The sequence below is a fragment of the Carcharodon carcharias genome, chromosome 11 (assembly GCF_017639515.1).
Source record: "Carcharodon carcharias isolate sCarCar2 chromosome 11, sCarCar2.pri, whole genome shotgun sequence".
NCBI classification, from domain to species: Eukaryota; Metazoa; Chordata; class Chondrichthyes; order Lamniformes; family Lamnidae; genus Carcharodon; species Carcharodon carcharias.
The window spans coordinates 29,473,421-29,491,010 of record NC_054477.1 but is presented as its reverse complement, the minus strand read 5'-3'; the positions used below and the strand labels follow the sequence as shown (position 1 = coordinate 29,491,010).

General features: G+C 42.3%; 1 protein-coding gene across 9 annotated transcripts in view; it reads left to right on the top strand.

Moving 5' to 3' along the window:
- LOC121284238 (CRACD-like protein) overlaps positions 1–17,590 on the top strand; it is a 197,060-nt gene that overhangs the window by 142,548 nt on the left and 36,922 nt on the right. For 8 of the 9 annotated variants that reach the window (XM_041199549.1, XM_041199545.1, XM_041199548.1 and 5 more), the window contains 3 exons: positions 1,208–1,346; positions 9,501–9,662; positions 14,817–14,885. In XM_041199549.1, coding sequence (XP_041055483.1) covers positions 1,208–1,346; positions 9,501–9,662; positions 14,817–14,885 — 370 coding nt within the window. The remainder of the gene's footprint in view (positions 1–1,207; positions 1,347–9,500; positions 9,663–14,816; positions 14,886–17,590) is intronic. The other variant, XM_041199544.1, reaches the window with a different exon arrangement.

Here is a 17,590-nt window from a genome sequence, read left to right as displayed (position 1 = left end):
GGAATCAGCCAGTTATTTTAAAAGGAACAAGGTGCACAGTTACGGGGAGAAGGTGGGGGTATGGTACTAGGTGAATTGCTCATTCAGTGAGCTGGTGTTTGCGCGATGGGCTGAATGGCCTCCTTCTGCACTGTAACAATTCTGTGAATTTATAAATTCATCTAATTTTTCGAGCATGGTTCATGGTTCAAACTTCTATTTAGATAAATGGATTTAACTTGCTCAGAGTAGGTTCAGTTTACCGGAATACTTAAGAAATACAGAATTAAGCCATGAATCTGAGGATTAGAGCTGAATATGGAAAACTTCTGGCTCTCTGAGAATGGCTTGTTGTAATATATTGTGAAAGAATTATTAATGCTGGAAACAGCCAGTGTTCCGTGATCTGTTGTTTTCTCATGTTTATAGCTCTCCCCTGGAGACTTTCTGGTGCTTTATTGGGTGGAAAACTTGCTGTCTATGACCTATCCTCTCTCAATCTCTTGGAGTTACAAAGCTCCCTCCTGAGAATGGTTAAAACACCTGGAAGGCATCCTGATGTCACCTCAGGGCAGTGTTGTGGATTGAGAAGGTTCATTCTCTGAGCACATTGTGTTGCCACTGGGTTCTGTCAGTCTTAATAAATTATCATGAGAACAATTAAGAGCAAACAAAAGCAGAATCATTTTTATTTTATTTTTTTGGAGGATTTCTCGTTTATCAGTTCCGAAGAAGAGTCTTATTGGACTTGAAACGTTAACTCTGTTTCTCTCCCCTCAGATGCTGCCAGACCTGCTGAGTTTTTCCTGCACTTTCTGATTTTATTTCAGATTCCCAGCATCTGCAGTATTTTGCTTCTATTATCACTTTTGGATGTTGCTCTTTTTGTACATACTGCTAATTGTGTTACCTATATGGCATTTTTGCAAGTTTCTTACAATATTTTGATTTCCAGTGCTTCTGGGTTTAAAACCCCCTAATTTCCTAAATGTGTTCAAAATAAAGGGAGTTAAACATTGAGTTTTTGCTCATCTATAAATGTTTAATGGCGTGCAATATGGCTCGTCCTAATATTCTAATGTTGAATTCCTGCAATACAATACAGCTTCTGGTGACCACTAAATACATCGGTAATGGAACAAATTATCTCAGCACAACATTGTTGACTCTTTGTGTAACCACAGCATATGGTCTCTGGTACAGCGGTTTTGTTTGTTTCCTCTTACAGTGCTTACAAAAGTATCATGGGAATCAGAGCACTGTCACACGACAGCATCTTCATCCCAGACACATCTGTGCAACAACCTGTTAAGCCTGTACGAGTGTTTTCTCAGGAGAGTGTCTCTGGACCTATCAAAGCTTTACAGGTAATGAACAAGTCATATCCTTTTGCAAACATGCTTTATCATCCTGGTTGGTTAAGTGGCATTTATTTTTTTCATACACTTAGTGGTCATAATCCATTGTGAGTCTATAGGCAGCAAATGTCTATGCAATTCATTGGTTCGTGGAGCATTACAGAAGAATCCATTTCTGTCCTTGCCTGATGTCCTCCCATACCATACGTTCTTTCCACCAAGGGTCATTGGATGGTGATTAGGTGTAGGGGTGTGATTATTGTGTGGATTACATTGAAAGCCATACTGCAACAGTAGCTTTTTAGCTCAATTCAAGGAATTCCAATACTGCCTGTGTGATGGTTATAATATTACCACTGCGGAGGTATAACCTGACACCGAGCACTTTTGATAATCCTACCATATTATTTTCCCATTTACCATGTCACAATTTCTGAGCGTGGAATGACCTGTAATTCGATCTGAGGGCAAGTAGGCGTCCAACAATGGAATTTGACTCTGACCAGGAGACAGTTTACTCACATTAGTTATACTCTGCTGTGATTAGTATGTCAATATGAATTCTTATCATAGCAGACCTACTTCCCAGTAATGTCATCCTTCTGTTACTGCATTATGTTCAGCTTGCAAACAAAAAGCCACACAAGCACTGCCAGTATTTAGGCTGGGAAAAAAAATCAAGAGCACAATCTCTTGCCCTACTTGAGAAAAGCAGGGACATCACTTCAATTGCATTATGCAGTGTAGCCTTTACTGACAATTTTCTTTTGACATAATTTCCCAATGCATTTAAGAGCTGCTTTCCTCCTGAGAGTTCTCCTGGAATCATGTTTATTGACAGAGGTAAGGGCTCATCATACCTTTCTCTCTCCTGTGGGTAAAATGGCTGAGATGTTGCATATAAGATTATTTAGAATTCAGGCTAAAGGATCACTCGAGATGCAAGGGGACTTGTAATAAAAGAAGTCAGAATTTTTTGACAAGCAATGAAACAAATACATTCACGTGTTTGTAAAACACTGAGCATGTATTCATTTGCAGTCTGAAAATTACCATCACAATAGCACAAATGGCACCTTCCCCTCAACTCTGCCTCCCATAACACTGCTTACAAATCAACAGCAACAGGGTTGAAAAAACAGCACTGACCAAAGGATTAGTTATTAATGGCACCATCTAAATATCACCAGGTATACCTAGGAGTGAAACAAATCACACTTCCCCATGCAACTGAACAAAAACTGTTCCAGATTGTATAATGACAGGGCATCCAACCATGTCTACTGATTGTTAGACTTGTCCTTGCATGTTTCTTTTAAAAAAAACTTGCAATTATTGGGCGCTTTTAACGACCAGCGGAGGCCTCAAGGTGCTTTACAGCCATCTAAGTACTTTTGAAGTGTAGTTGCTGTTGTGGTGTAGGAAGCGCAGCAGGAAATATGTGCACAGAAAGCTCCCACAAATAGCAATGTGATGATGACCAGTCTGTTTTTGTGATGTTGATTAAGGGCCAGGTCAAGACAATGGGGATAACTCCTCTGCTCTTCTTCGAAATGGTGCCTTGGGAGATCTTTTACATCCTGTTTTTAATTATTTTGCACTGCAGGTTTGTGAAAGTATAAGCTGAAAACAGTGCAGTGAGGGAAACCAGGAATCTGTTTTCTCATTCATGGGATGTGGGCTTCGCTGGCTAGGCCAGCATTTATTGCCCATCCCTAGATGCCCTTGAAAAGGTGGTGGTGAGCTGCCTTCTTGAACCGCTGCAGTCTATGTGGTATAGATACACCCACAGCACAGTTAGGAAGGGAGTTCCAGGATTTTGACCTGGGACCTGATGCACAGGGCAAGCAACTGTTTACCTCCTTGACTGACCTCGAAGAAAGCTGAGAGATCAGGTGATCTGTGTGGTGAGAAATGTCACCTCTATCACCGTGTAGTGGTATTGAAATTGCTTGCAGTGTTCTTTACTGGGGATTCCCAGTGTGAAACTGCAGTGATGTCATCATGCTGTCCACCAGCCAATCACTGTCGAGGATTTTCACAGACAGCCATCCAGGAAAGAAAAAACACTAAAATAAAAATAATTTTAAAAATATTTTTATGTGGAACAAATTAAATATTGGGACATACACATAGGGTGAAGGTAGAAGTTGAAGTATTATGTTTTTTTTAGTAATTAAAAATTTTGTTTAATAAATCCGCTAATTAAATGGAGACATTTTACAACACTGTGAATATGAACTTCTTTTTTCAAGGACAGTTCAGTTGTCCAGCAATAGTTATTACTTACTTTGCCATTGAAAACACAGTTTACACCTGATTGCACAAGGTTTAACTTTTTATGGGGTTTCTAACAGCAACGTGAGAGTGGAGAAGGCGGAGTTCTCACTGATTTGTGTGATTGCCAGCTATCGGGGATGGGGGTGGCAGCGGTTTGGGGGGGGGGGGGGGGCTGGGGGGGGGTGGGGGGGGTGCAGTGATGGTGGTGGTTTCCACAGCACACTCTGTGGTGGAGCACTAAGTCACTGATCGCTAATTCTTAATGTTGTGCTCAGTTCCAGAGGGGTAATGACAATGAACACTTACAGTTCACCCTCAAAAACCCTGCAAAATCCAGGTCATTGTGAACAGCCACTGAGACAGAAGTGTAAATTAAATTGGGTGAATTCCTTGTCAAATCAGATACAAAAAAAGAAATAGAGGGAAAGAAGATTGAAAGAAGAGAGAGAAAAAATGAGGCAGAAAGGCAAAGTAAAAAAAAAAAGGCATTTTAAATTTTCACTTATAAAACCTTCAACAACAATTAATCCCTGAATCAATGAGACTTCACAATCGTCATAGTTAATTTTCAGTATTAGCTAGGCAGGCAATAATTTATACTTATCACATCATTAAAAGGATACTTCAACTTGAAATGATGAGACTTAACTTGCTGTGGGAAGTTTAGTTTGTGTCTACTGTGTAAACGCTGCAACTTCATGACATCCAATAATGAAGCTGACAGCAAGCTTGCCATTTTTGTGAAGTTAATGGCGGAGCAGTACATCTTGGACAGCAACTGTTGGATATTCACATTTAACTGTGCAGCTGTCCCTCACCTGAAGTTGCTGTAACGTTTATGCCTGAACGACTGAGTTTTTATTCACGGGATGTGGGCTTTGCTGGCAAAACCAGCATTTATTGTCCATCCCTAATTGCCCTTGAGAAGGTGGGTAGTGAGCTGCCACATTGAACCGCTGCAGCCCTTATGGTGTAGTTACACTCACAGTGCCGTTAGGGAGGGAGTTCCAGGATTTTGACCCAGTGACAGTGAAGGAACGGCAATATATTTCCAAGTCAGGATGGTGAGTGACTTGGAGGGGAACTTCCAGCTGGTGGCGTTCGCATGCATTTGCTGCCCCTGCCCTTTTAGATGGTAGTGGTTGTGGGTTTGGAAGCTGCTCTCCAAGAAGCCTTGGCGAATTCCTGTAGTGTATCTTGTAGATGGTACACATTGCTGCTACTGTGTGTCAGTGATGGAGGGAGTGGGTGTTTGTGGATGGGGTACCAATCAAGTGGACTGCTTTGTCCTGGAGGGTGTCAAGCTTCTTGTGTGTTGTTGGAATTGCACTCATCCAGGCAAGCGGGGAGTATTCCGTCACACTCCTGAGTTATGCCTTGTGGCTGGTGGACAGGCTTTGGGTAGCCAGGAAGTGAGTTACTCACCACGGGATTCCTAACCTCTCAGCGTTATTTTGAAAGCAAAATCTGGCCCATTTTACACAGCTAATATACAGTCCTACTAGATTGCATATTTCACAATTCTATATAAGACTCATATTGATTTCTATTTCAGCAGAACATCAAACAGAGGCCAACAGACTCTCAGTGATTAATTAGTTAAATCAGTAGAAACAAATGGATGAATCAGTGCACCTAAATCTACCTAGATCAGGGCTGCTAATGTTGTTCCACCAATACCAAATCTGCAGTTACTCCATGTACAATGGAATATACAATTGCACAGTTTGTAATTTGTCTTCCACTAGCTCAAGTGACCCGGTGCTCTATAGAAGCAGACCTATTAAAGTCCCAATATTTAAAGAGAAGTGAACTCCCATGTTGACAGAGCACCTGTGTGTTGCAGTCAGTAAATGTCTGGGAGGATTAATTGTGTAGGAGGCTGTGGTGAGATCAGGAACAAGTTCCAGCAAGCAGCTTGTGCCAGGTAATGACCTTGATTTCTTTTTACTGAGATAGAGTCGTTTTAAATGGCAGATATTTCTCAATTCACGACAGCAGTTACATTTGGAGAGAGGGAACTGCGGTTAAAGTTTTGAACAAATTTGTTAAGGATGAGCAGTAAATTCAGCCTGTAAATGATTACAAACAGGATTAAGTAGAATATGTGGTGCAGAAACAGGCCATTCCCTTCTCTCTCACGTGCTTGTCTAGTTTCTTCCTAAATGCATCTATACTATTTGCTTCAGTCACTCCCAGTGGTACAGAATTCCACATTCCCACCACTTCTTGGATAAAGAAATTTTCCTGAATTCCCTATTGTAATTTTTGGTGACTATCTTATATTGATGGCCTTTAGTATTCCATCACACTCCTGACTTGTGCCTTGTAGGCTTTGGGGAGTCAGGAGGTGAGTTACTCACCACAGGATTCCTAGCCTCTGACTTGCTCTTGTAGCCACAGTATTTATATGGCTAGTCCAGTTCAGTTTCTGGTCAATGGTAACTCCCCAGGATGTTGATAGAGGGGGACTCAGTGATGATAATGCCATTGAACATCAAGGGGCGATTCTCTCCAACAAGAGAGAATCCAACCATTTGGCACATGTGTGGCCCAAATGTTACTTGCCACTTGTCAGCCCAAGCCTGGATATTGACCAGATCTTGCTGCATTTGGACATGGACTGCTTCAGTATCTGAAGGGTTGGAAATGGTGCTGAACATTTTGCAATCATCAGCGAACATTGACACTTCTGACCTTATGATGGAAGGAGAGTCATTGGTGAAGCAGCTGAAGATGGTTGGGCTGGGGATAGTACCCTGAGGAACTCCTGCAGTGATGCCCGAGAGCTGAGATGACTGACCTCCAACAGCTACCACCATTTTCCTAATGCTAGGTCTGACTCCAGCCAGTGGAGAGTTTCCCCAAGATTCTAATTGACTCCAGGAGTTTTGCTCCTTGTTGCCACACTTGGTCAAATGCTGCCCTGATGTCAAGGGCATTCACTTTCACCTCACCTTGGGAGTTCAGCTCTTTTGTCCTTGTTTGAATCAAAGCTGCAATGAGGTCAGGAGCAGAGTGGCCCTGGCAGAACCCAAACTGAGCGTCAGCGAGCAGGTTATTGCTAAGCAAGTGCCACTTGATAGCACTGTTGATGAATCCTTCCATCACTTTACTGATGATCGAGAGTAGACTGATGGGGCGGTAATTGGGTGGGTTGGATTTGTCCTGCTTTTGACACATTTGGGCAATTTTCTGCATAGCCTGTATTGGAACAGCTTGGCTAGTGGCACAAGTCTTCAGCACTATTGCAGTGTCCAGTGCCTTCAGCCGTTTCTTGATTTCACGTGAAGTGAATTCAATTGGCTGAAGGCTGACATTTGTGATGCTGGGGACTTCTGGAGGAGGCCGCGATAGATCATCCACTCGGCACTTCTGGCTGAAGATTGTAGCCTTTTGCACTGATGGGCTGGGCCCCCCCACGTTCAAGATGGAGATATTTATGGAGCCTCCTCCTCCAGTGAGTTGTTTAATTGTCCACCACCATTCATGACTGGGTGCAGCAGGACTGCAGAGCTTAGATCTGATCCCTTGCTTAGCCCTGTCTATCACTTGCTGCTTATGCTATTTGGCATGCAAGTAATCCTGTGTTATAGCTTCATCAGGTTTACACCTCATTTTTAGGTAGCCTAGTGCTGCTCCTGGCATGCCCTCCTGCACTCTTCATTGAACCAGGGTTGATCCCCTGCATGTCACGGACAGATGCATCTGAGGTAGGTAGGTTGGTAAGGATGAGGTCAGACCCAGTCTAGCAGCTACGTGCTTTCGGACTGGACCAGCTCGGTGAGTGGCAGGATTTGAACCCAGGTCATCAGGGTTACCCTGGGTCACTGGATTACTAGTCCAGTGACAATATCACTACATCATCACCCCACTGGATGGAAGGTACATAAGTTGCTGGGCATTGGAATGGGGACTATAAGGGGCCTTGGGGGCGAGTGGCAAGCATGAGTTGGCACTGAGTTGGAATGGAAGAGGCTGGGGTGCACTGGTAAGACCTTTTGAACTTATCTTTCAAGATTCTCGAATCCATGGTTCACGACTCCTCTGGGTCACGGAGAAGCTGGCCTTCACAAAATTTGTGGGGGGGGTCTAGGAGATGCCTACCTCCACGATGGAGCCAGCCTGGTCAGGAGAGCAGGGTGCCAACTTACCCTGCACCAGTGAAAATTGGTGGCACCAGGAATGGGGCAGGAATCCCGGAATCAGGCCCTGCTCACCATTTTTAAATGCCTCTGGAGTCGTCACGAGTCTGCGAAAATCTGGGCTCTAGATAGTGGTGATGGTGCTTCTACAGTGAGAATTAGCAGGGGTATCTATTGAACGCCCGAAAAGAATCAATGCAGGTAAGCTCATTGTTTTAGTTTTTGCCAATTTTGACTTTTATCTAAATTGCTGTCCGAATGAAGTAATTATATGAACGATCGGAGGGAGACAGCAGGCTGCATCTTGTATGATGATCTTAAACTAATGTGGTCACAGTCCAATCTAGCATACTGTTACAAGATGAAATTGTGTGAAATGGTTTGTGCGTTTTCCTTCAGAATTCCAAAGGCAATAAACCAAGCATATCAAGAGGAATGGAAACTTGGGTATCCCGACGAGGTTCAACGGTCTTTCTCGTTCTTCACAACTGCTCTGCAGTCACGTATATCATGGTTAACACTTGATCAAATCTCCCCACTTGCTCCATTCCACATAAGATAGCCAGTGGGATCTACCAAATCAAGGCATTAAATACCTTTTTAACATCTGTGTGCTTTCTTTTACACCTCTATGCGTACCCTATTCTTGATCCACTGTCACCAAACCTAACAAGGCAGTGGTATTAGTGGAAACCATTCACTTTGAACAGTTTTACTGCCTGTGATTGATTAGCTTTCACATGCAACTGACTGTAACTGATATCAGGAAGATATTATAATTTTCATAATGTTATTTGGAATTTATTGTAAAGTAGACTAATAGTGGGGTCTCTGTCTATGTGTTTGTGTGTGTCTGTGTGGGGGACTTAATTGAACTAAAGCAGCTGGTCTGAAGGCTTTGATGTAAGAAGAAGCACTAGGTTTGAAATGCTAAATAGGTAACCATCGATGAAGTTTAGAAATTGAGATGTAAAGGGAACATTTGCCTTTTAAATAAACCAGAGTAGCTTGAATTCATAAGAGGGGGTGAAATGTTTCACCTAGCCAGAATAAGCCAAACCGTGTATTTATTTTTCCAAAAGATTACTAGTAAAATTGGTACCATGATAGATTTTTATTATTAGAGAGGTAAAGTCTAAAGACATAATGGAACAATGAGAACTTGCATTCAAAAGGAAAAATATATATAAAAGAGAGAAGGCTGTGTGCAAGGGAAGGAATTCTAAGATCTAACAAGTGTGAAAAACCTCCGGCCTCTAAGCCTCCAGTTGCTGCATACATGAATTCAACTGTTCAGAGTATTGTATTACTTTGCCTGGGTCTTTTAAAACGTGTGCGTTTTACTGTTGCCTTAATGGAGGTGTAACTGGGAATTAGATTAACTAGGGGAGCTAGGAGTTACCATAGTAGTAACTTGCAAGCCTATGTATGAGCTTAAATTTTTTTCTTTTATTAATAAATATTTAATTTAGTTTTGTAAAAACCCTCTAAGGCTCGGTGGACTTATTACTACCGAATTCAAGGCACGCATCTCAAAATAAATGTACAAATTGCAAAACCGTTGTGGCAGTTGTTTCAAGTTTCCCTTTGGGATTTGAGCAGCTCAACATTTACTTTCTCTGTGCCGTAACACTGATTAAAAGATACTTGTAAGAGTAGTGAAGTGTATAGCAAATACCCTGTCAGTGTTCTTGCTGATAATCTAACATTTATTTGCTAAAAAATCTATATTTTACAGCTAAAGGTACAAGACAACATTAAACTGGGACCACCTCCAATGTCGATTCCAGCAAAGAAGACAGAAGATACTGGTGCTAGTTCTGAAGATGATGGATTACCACGGAGCCCTCAAGAAAGCTCCCCTCTACATGAAATCTTAACACGCAGCTATTTAGCTAAGGTAAGAGCTCTCATTGTCAAATTACTGTACTAATTGTAATTGCAATAGACAGCCAACTAGACAGTGACTATGGGTGGAATCTTCCAGTCCCACCAGCAGCAGGAAGCTTGCTGGGCAAGGGAACTTAATTAGGCCAAAAATCAGTTTCTCAACGGCATGATGAACTTCAGTAATCATGGTCTCGGGACTTTAAAAGCAAGTTAACAATGTGAGGAAGCCCCTTTGTGTGCATTAGCATGTCATGCATGCACATTAAAAAGCCAGCCCACCAGAAATAAGTTGCCCCTCCAAGTAAAGTTCCCTGCCAGCGGGAAATGACAACGTTCACTTTTATGACTGCACAAATGTGTTATGCACCTGGTCAGGCAGACTTCTTCCATGATTAACGGTGAGTTACCGCTGCTTTGTTCTCTTTGGGGAGTGCCTGTAAATGGCAGCCTGTGCTTGAGAGCGGGTGGTGGCAGTGCAAGCTGCGAGGAGGATGACTGAGGAGGGCAGGAAGTGTTAGCGGGAAGAGTGGAGCAGTGGCCGGGCAAACGTGAAAGGGATAGTGCAGGCTCTCCGGGTGCCCTTTAAATATGGCACCTGGACCTTCGATCCCATGAGCTAACGACAGGATGGCAACTTCCTACCTGCCCCACCATGAGAATTGGCGAGCTCCTCACAGCTGAATATTTAATGAGCTGAACAGTGTAATATTGCTCGTGGCCAGCCATCCTGCAAACCCCCTGCCCGTGCAACCCCAGAGGAAATCACTCTCACTACCATGCCCGCTACTGAGCTTAGGCTCCAGAGCAGAAGATTACAGCCTATGGTGATCCAGCACTCCCAGTGGGTCACAAAGCTTTCAGGGAGCGCAGCTCAGAAGATCAGCGACTGTATCCATCACTCCTGACTGGGAGGACCAGATCATGGAATCACTGCTCCTATTCCAGTGTTTAATCATGAGAGATTGAGTGGCGTACCTATAGAACCGAACCCCAGCAGGGAGTCAATGGAGATCATTTTAATTTTAGATGATAGCATGAAATGTCTGAATTCTGATCAACCACCGGTCATACATCTGATTTTCATTTCTGAATATGAGGAGAAATATGCAATGGGTAGCTGATCTGGTAATCATCTAAAATCAAATTTACCCCAGTACCTTCAGGAAAGGAGAGACAGTGAGGGGAGGAAATGAAAGCACTTGTCTTTAAAACCACACAAAGATGAGTCTTGGACATTTAACACACAACCTGGGTAAATGCCACATGGACTCTCACAACCTGTCCATTTCAAAAAGAGAAATCACAGATCTGAATAGAAACCTTTTGTGACAACAGAAGGTATCGATTCACATCATTAACTCGTTTTTTCTCTCGTCAGGTACTGACAGCTGCTTTGCATTTCTGGCATTTTTTTATTTTCATGAGAATATGGCTAACATGCTGAATGAACAAAATAAAGGGGACGAGCTACTGAGCATCATGTTATGAGTTGCTAAATATCTTCTTGGTATAACATACTTGAACTCATCAATTCTCTTTACTCCCCTTCCAGCCAGGAGGTTGTGTGTCCTGTCTTTTATTTAATTACATTTCATTTTCAATTAACATATTTACTCCTTTACCTAAAAGTTGTCTCAAAACATATGTTGCTCTCAGCTTCATTCCAGTTTCTGCTTAAAAATAAACTTTCCTAGCTATTAGCTTTTAATATTGATTTATTAAGTTGCATATTCAAGAGGCTGGAATTTACAAATGCATGTGCATGATGCCAATGAGGAGCCCTGATGTACATGTCAGGAACTTATGGGTGTACTTTAATCATTGAATACTATGTGCTGGATTTAACGCAGCCTCGCCAGAGGGTTTGAAGGTGGGAGGCTGGGGAGCTTGTTAAATCCGGTGGACGACCCATCACCTTTCCAGTGCCCTTGCCCCCACCACAATTATACCAGTGTTGGAGGCGACATCAGGTCCCAACCCACCAATGGGCCAATTGAGGTTCTTAAGCAGACAGTTAACGTTCTCTTAAGGGCCTCAAACTGCCGCCAGGATTTAAACGGTGGCAGGAGAGGCCCACTCCAAACAGCCATCCCGGCAAGTTTCCCTGCATGGGCTGCTAGCAAGCAAGGGGTGGGGCGTCTCTCCCTAATGGGTCCACTGAGGCCATCGAAGGGTCCACCACGCACGCACACGCACGCACCTCCAATTGGCTTTGTAGCCGGGGGTGAGCAGGGGGCAGCACGGGAACTCTGACTTCCCGTAGAAGTCAGCCTATGATTTAGGAATACGTAATGTAGCACAGAAGGAGGCCATTCAGCCCATCGTATCTGCAGTAGTTATCCGAACGAGCACATTGACTTTGTGTCATTCTCCTGCCTTTTCCCCGTAACCCTGCACATTGTTTCTATTTAAAAATTCATCTAATGCCCTCTTGAATGCCTCAGTTGAATCTGCCTCTGCCACACTTTCAGTTAGTGCATTCCAGACCCGAACTGCTTGCTGTGTGGTTAAAACAAATGAAATGCAAAGCATTTATCTCTCAGTTTCCCACATTAGGTTAAAGTATGCATTTTGGGTGGAGTACATGCTTTTATTATTCCCTTCATGAGATGTGGGCATCACTGGCTAGGCCAGCATTTATTGCCCATCCTTAATTGCCCTTGAAAACAATAACGAAATTGCTTGAGTATGATATTTTAATCAGCAGCTGGGTGATTTCCTTATGAGGTGGAGGCAATACCAGAAGAACAGTGATAATAAAGTCTTGCTTCTTTAAGCTCCCTTTTGCAGCTTACACCATTCCCCATTGATGGAAAGCTTATCCAAGTCCTCAGCTGATCCAAGTCCTGAAGGTCACATTAGGTGTTAGGCCAGCATGGCCTAAGTTGACTATATTCTTCCTACCTCCCTAGTACACAGCTCTGTGTACTTAGTTAAGTGAAGTATTTTGCTACAGTGGTGGAGCATGGACTTCATATTGAACAGACAGAAATGCTGGGTTAAATTTTTCTGGCCCATTGGTGACCAGCCAGGAGGCAGATGTTATTTGGATCTCAAGCCTGTTGATAAACTATGAAACAAGACACTTCTCTGTTCTTTGATAATGGGCTTCACAGAATGCAGCATTACATATGTCTGCTTCCTACCTACCAGCCCAGTGTCCCAGCAGTCTCTCTTTTTAATTAAACAGTGCCCTTCACCTGTGTATCTTCACAACATAGTTAACATTCCCTTAACAGCAAGAGGGCTGGCAAAATGGCGGAGGGAGGCATCAGTAGGGGAGTGTGACATCTTCCTGCGCCATTGCATGTTACCAGTGGGAGGAAACTTTGTGACTCATCCACCAATTAGGCAATTAATTGAGCCACTTAAGTGGCCAATTAGGGCCCAGCTCCTGCCTCTGTGTACATTTGTCCATTTAAGGAAGGCTTGCTGTTGCATGGAAAGATCACCAGGTAAATCCTTGAGGTCTCCCAGCAGGTTCCGGAAGGGCACTCCTTGATGGGTACTCCCTGCCCATGGAGGGGATCCCTGGCAACAATGAGTATCCTCAAATCAATGGCACCGCTGGCGCTCCACGATCCTCTGTCCCAGCCCTGCCCTAATCACTAGCCCCTGGCTACCAGGCCCCAGCTTCCTCAAAATGCCATTCTCCTCTCCCTGGAGCTGCAGCCTCAACAATGGCCACCACTAGTGGTGGCACTGCTGAGCTAATAGCCCTCTGATTGGGCTAGTAGCTCTTTGGTGCAGGCTGCCATTAATTGGACGGCGGCCCTGGTGGCCACCTCTTAATTGGCTACTGGCAGCAATATGCCAACCCAGGTCCTGTAGCCCACTAAAGTAGAGTCGCCTTCCACATTTGGCCCTGCAATGGGACTTCAGGATAAGCAATAATTCAGCTGGCTGCCTTGGTGATTTTCAGCAGTTTGCTTTGAAATGTAAACTGGTGTTGAGATTCCACACATTAAACAAAATAAAAACTTCTCTGCCACCATGGGAAATGACCATGAGTAACATTATCGTACACCCATACTTTGTAAGCGATGCGTAGAGGGTATCTTGCTCCCCTATCACTTTCTAGTTGTATATTACTTTTATATCCAACTGCTCGCGGTGATTCTTTGAGAATTGTCACAACAATGGTTATCAAGGCAAATGTTTCAGGCTTTCCAAATTCTCATTTACATTAATGTGACAGGATGAAAAAGTAACCTGGTAATGTCTTTCAATGTGATTTGCATCATTGCATATTTGGAAACCAGTGACAATGTTTGCCATACATTTGCATGAAAACAAAACCACACTGCCAGATATGATTATCAGTATAATTGGTATGCTCCCCACATACATAGATTTACTACAGTTTGACATCACATTGTGCTAGTGTCGCCGTGTGATAAATTTTTTAACAAGGGCAGAAAGATAATTGTTTTGCATTTTCTAGGTGCTAATATACATTCTATTGCAGTTTTGCATGTATTATATTTTCATCCCCTCCAAAGGCACTGTGCCCTTGACTCTCTCCCATTCGCAAAATCACTTTTTGAACCAACAGCAAACAGTTTGGGTTGTTCTATCTTATGTTCTCATTTTTTTTTATAGCCAATTCCAAAGAAACTTAGATTTCACGTTACAAAGAAAGTTTATGTTTTAAAATTGGGTTGAAAATTAAGAAACTCTAAATCAAAAGAGAGTTTAAATATTAGATCACTAAAAGCCACTCTGGCCTTGATTCATGTTACACATTGGGAGGATTTGTGTCCCACATCTTCACAATTCTCTGGGAAAAGGACGATCTTCACATCTAGTCTGAGACAACCTAGTTTGACCTTACATAACTTTGGATTGTGACCCCCTGTCCTCCCTAACCTATCTAATCTAATCCCTTCATCATTTTATACACCTCGATCAAATCACCTTTGGTCTCTGCTTCTCAAACGTACAACACCAGTGCTTTGAGCTATCTTGGTAACTACGATAGCCACACTAGATAATACATTTTTGCTTTTTTTTAAAATTTAATTTCTAACCAATTTCTTTCACATGTTCTTCATAAGTTATATCCTATTGTTAATATTAGCAGATTCTTAGTTTTATTCTGTATCATTTTGTCCATTTTTATTTGCCATCTTTGACTGAACCTTTTCCTAATTCCATCCCACAGTATTCTGACCCTTACAAGAATCATAGCTCCTTGACTTTAGGTGGGACAGGCAGCGAAGAAGAAGAGCAGGTAATAATTCGCAACTCCCAATTTTGGGAGGTCCCTCAAAAGCCAACTTAGGAAATAATTAGCTGCGAGCATACCTCTCAACTGTCCCACTTTAATCAGGAGACCCCAGTGTGAAGTAGTGTTGCTGCAGGAAGCTGCGTGCAAGACTCAAAGCAGGCAAAATGGACTTAGTTAATGGTACCAGGGGACTGTTTGTATATCCTAAACACAACCAAATTCTGCCCTTTTAGTGCATTGGTGGCTGCTGATTGAGAGGTATGATTGTGAGAGTTCACTTGGAAAATGGTACAAGGTAAATCACAGTTTCAGTAGCAGAGAAAGTTTGAGAGGTTAGATTGTTAATAAAAGAAAACTGTTGGAGAGTAGAAACTGAATAGTATTAAGAGTTTGTCCTGAATGTATATTGTGACACATAAAGGATATTAAAAAGTAAGGATCTTCAATATAATTTTCTTTTTAATCACAATCCTACCTTTTAAGATTCAAGCTGGCTACTTCTAACTGTTCTCTTTGTGGTCATTTTACCCTTATTTATAAGTTGTAAAATTTTCCCTGCCATTGATAATAAGCTAAGCAGTCTATTTACCCTGTTTAGCCCTAACCTCCAGTGTAAAAATGAGCACTTTATTCACCATCCTACAGTCCTCCAACACACGATAGTGCCCTAAAATATAAGGCTGTTCCTCCAGGCCCCACGAGGAAAGGTTAGGCCACCCCTGGCCTGGATCCAACCATTCTTTACCATGAAGACCCTTCCTTCCCCACACCTACCTAGATGTCAAGAGTCGGCCCGGTTTTCACGTGGGTGAAATGCCCTTCCCCAGCCCTGAGCCTGTAGTGTGGCAAGAAGGCTCAGCAGTTAAAATCACCTTGCCCTCATGTTGCTGTCTGCAGTAAACTGACTCCTGTGGTTTCCCACTGGGATTTAGCATTGATCCCTTTCAGCAGTTTCCTTCTTTCATAGCAGACTATACTAAGGTCAGGATTTTCTGGTCCTGCCTGAAATTCCCACCCAAAGTCAATGGACCTTTGGCTGCCTCTCCGAATTTACTGTCCTGCCTGCAACAGGTCCTGCCTGGAAAATCCCGGCCTAACTCTTTACAATTTTTTTTTTAAACAACATCACACTTTCTCTCTATCGTCCTCTGTACTCAAATTTTGTTTTTGTTTTTGTGCTGGCTGGTTCCCTTTTTAGATTGCATTGTAAGTCATTTCATATTGTGACCACTATTCTCATGAAAGCTGTTCTATTCCATGGCTCATAACCAGATTTAGCAATCTTTTAGGCCTATTAATATATTACTTGAGAAAGGCGTCCTGTACACGTTTTATTACTTCCTTTTACCTCCTCTGTCTCTCAATCAATATTTAGATAAATAAAATTCCCTAGAACAAACATGTTGTCTCTAATCTGACCGCAGAATTCCTCTTCAATTCCCTACCCAAAATTTGGAGACCTAAAATATGCCGCTACCAATATAACAACGGTTTTGTTTGAGTTCCAACCATATTGACTGTCTATGTACCCCTTTCTTATCTACCATCTACTTTATCTTTTCTAACCTTCCTAAGTATATGATATGTTAACATTTATATTGCTTCCAAAGAATAGATGAAGTAATACATAACCGTGTATAGTAATTACTGGCAAAGGCACAACGCAAGACCTTTCACACGATTTTGAAAAGCTTTTGTTAGTTAGTGATGACCTTATAATGAGATATTATGAATGTATTCATTTACTTACTCTCTACCTCAATAGATTACATTACAAGTTTGAACAATGCTAGATTTTGCCATTAACTCTCTGTCCGTGAGATCATTTTACTGTCTTTCCTTTGAACATATTCATTCACGGAGTTTCCACTGTAACTCCAGTGTTACTTTCCGTCTCTGGTCTTGGAACTAGATCAGTTCATAAACTGAGAGTCAGTAGTGCTCACTGTCAGCTTGACATATGAACAGTGATGGAATCTATGAGTGTATGTTATTTCCCTTTATGTAGTTACATTAAAGTCTTTCAATGTGATTTATTAACTGAAGTGTAATACAAAAAGTGGTGGACAGGAAAAGAGCCTCTGATCCATGCAACCTGTCCTGTGTAACATGCCTTTGCCATCACAATATAAACATTCCCCATCTTACCCAGAAGGCTTGCACTGTCCTGGAAGGGGCAATAAAAGCTGATAAACACCCAGGTCAGGTAGAGAAGTTGTTAGGAGCAGAGCAAATAGTGTAAAGGTTGTGTTTGCATGCCAGTTACCAGCCTCAGACTAGTGGCTAAATAATCAATTCCATTTGGGCCAAATCTATTTTTGCTGCCAAGCTTCAAATTGAAGTCTGAAGACCAGGAGAGAGTGTTCGATATCTGTGTGCTTGAATGCACTGCAAGTCCAGAGATGTGTCTATACTTAAAATATTGAAATAATCTTTGCATGAGTTCATTGTGACTGGGCACAACACCATCATATAAACCCAGGTCTGGCTATATAACTGTTTAGGAGTACTTTAAAGACCATAAAATCAGAAGTGGCGAGCTGCCTCCATGCACAGTTTGTCAATCTGCACTTTCAAATGAGTTCCTTTTCACAAATAATTGGTAAATTTACCCTAATATGTCAGCAATAGGGACAAGTTTTACAAATGCAAAATAAATTAAAATCAGCCATCAAGTGTTACACTGCTCTAATAACCTGTTAACTTTG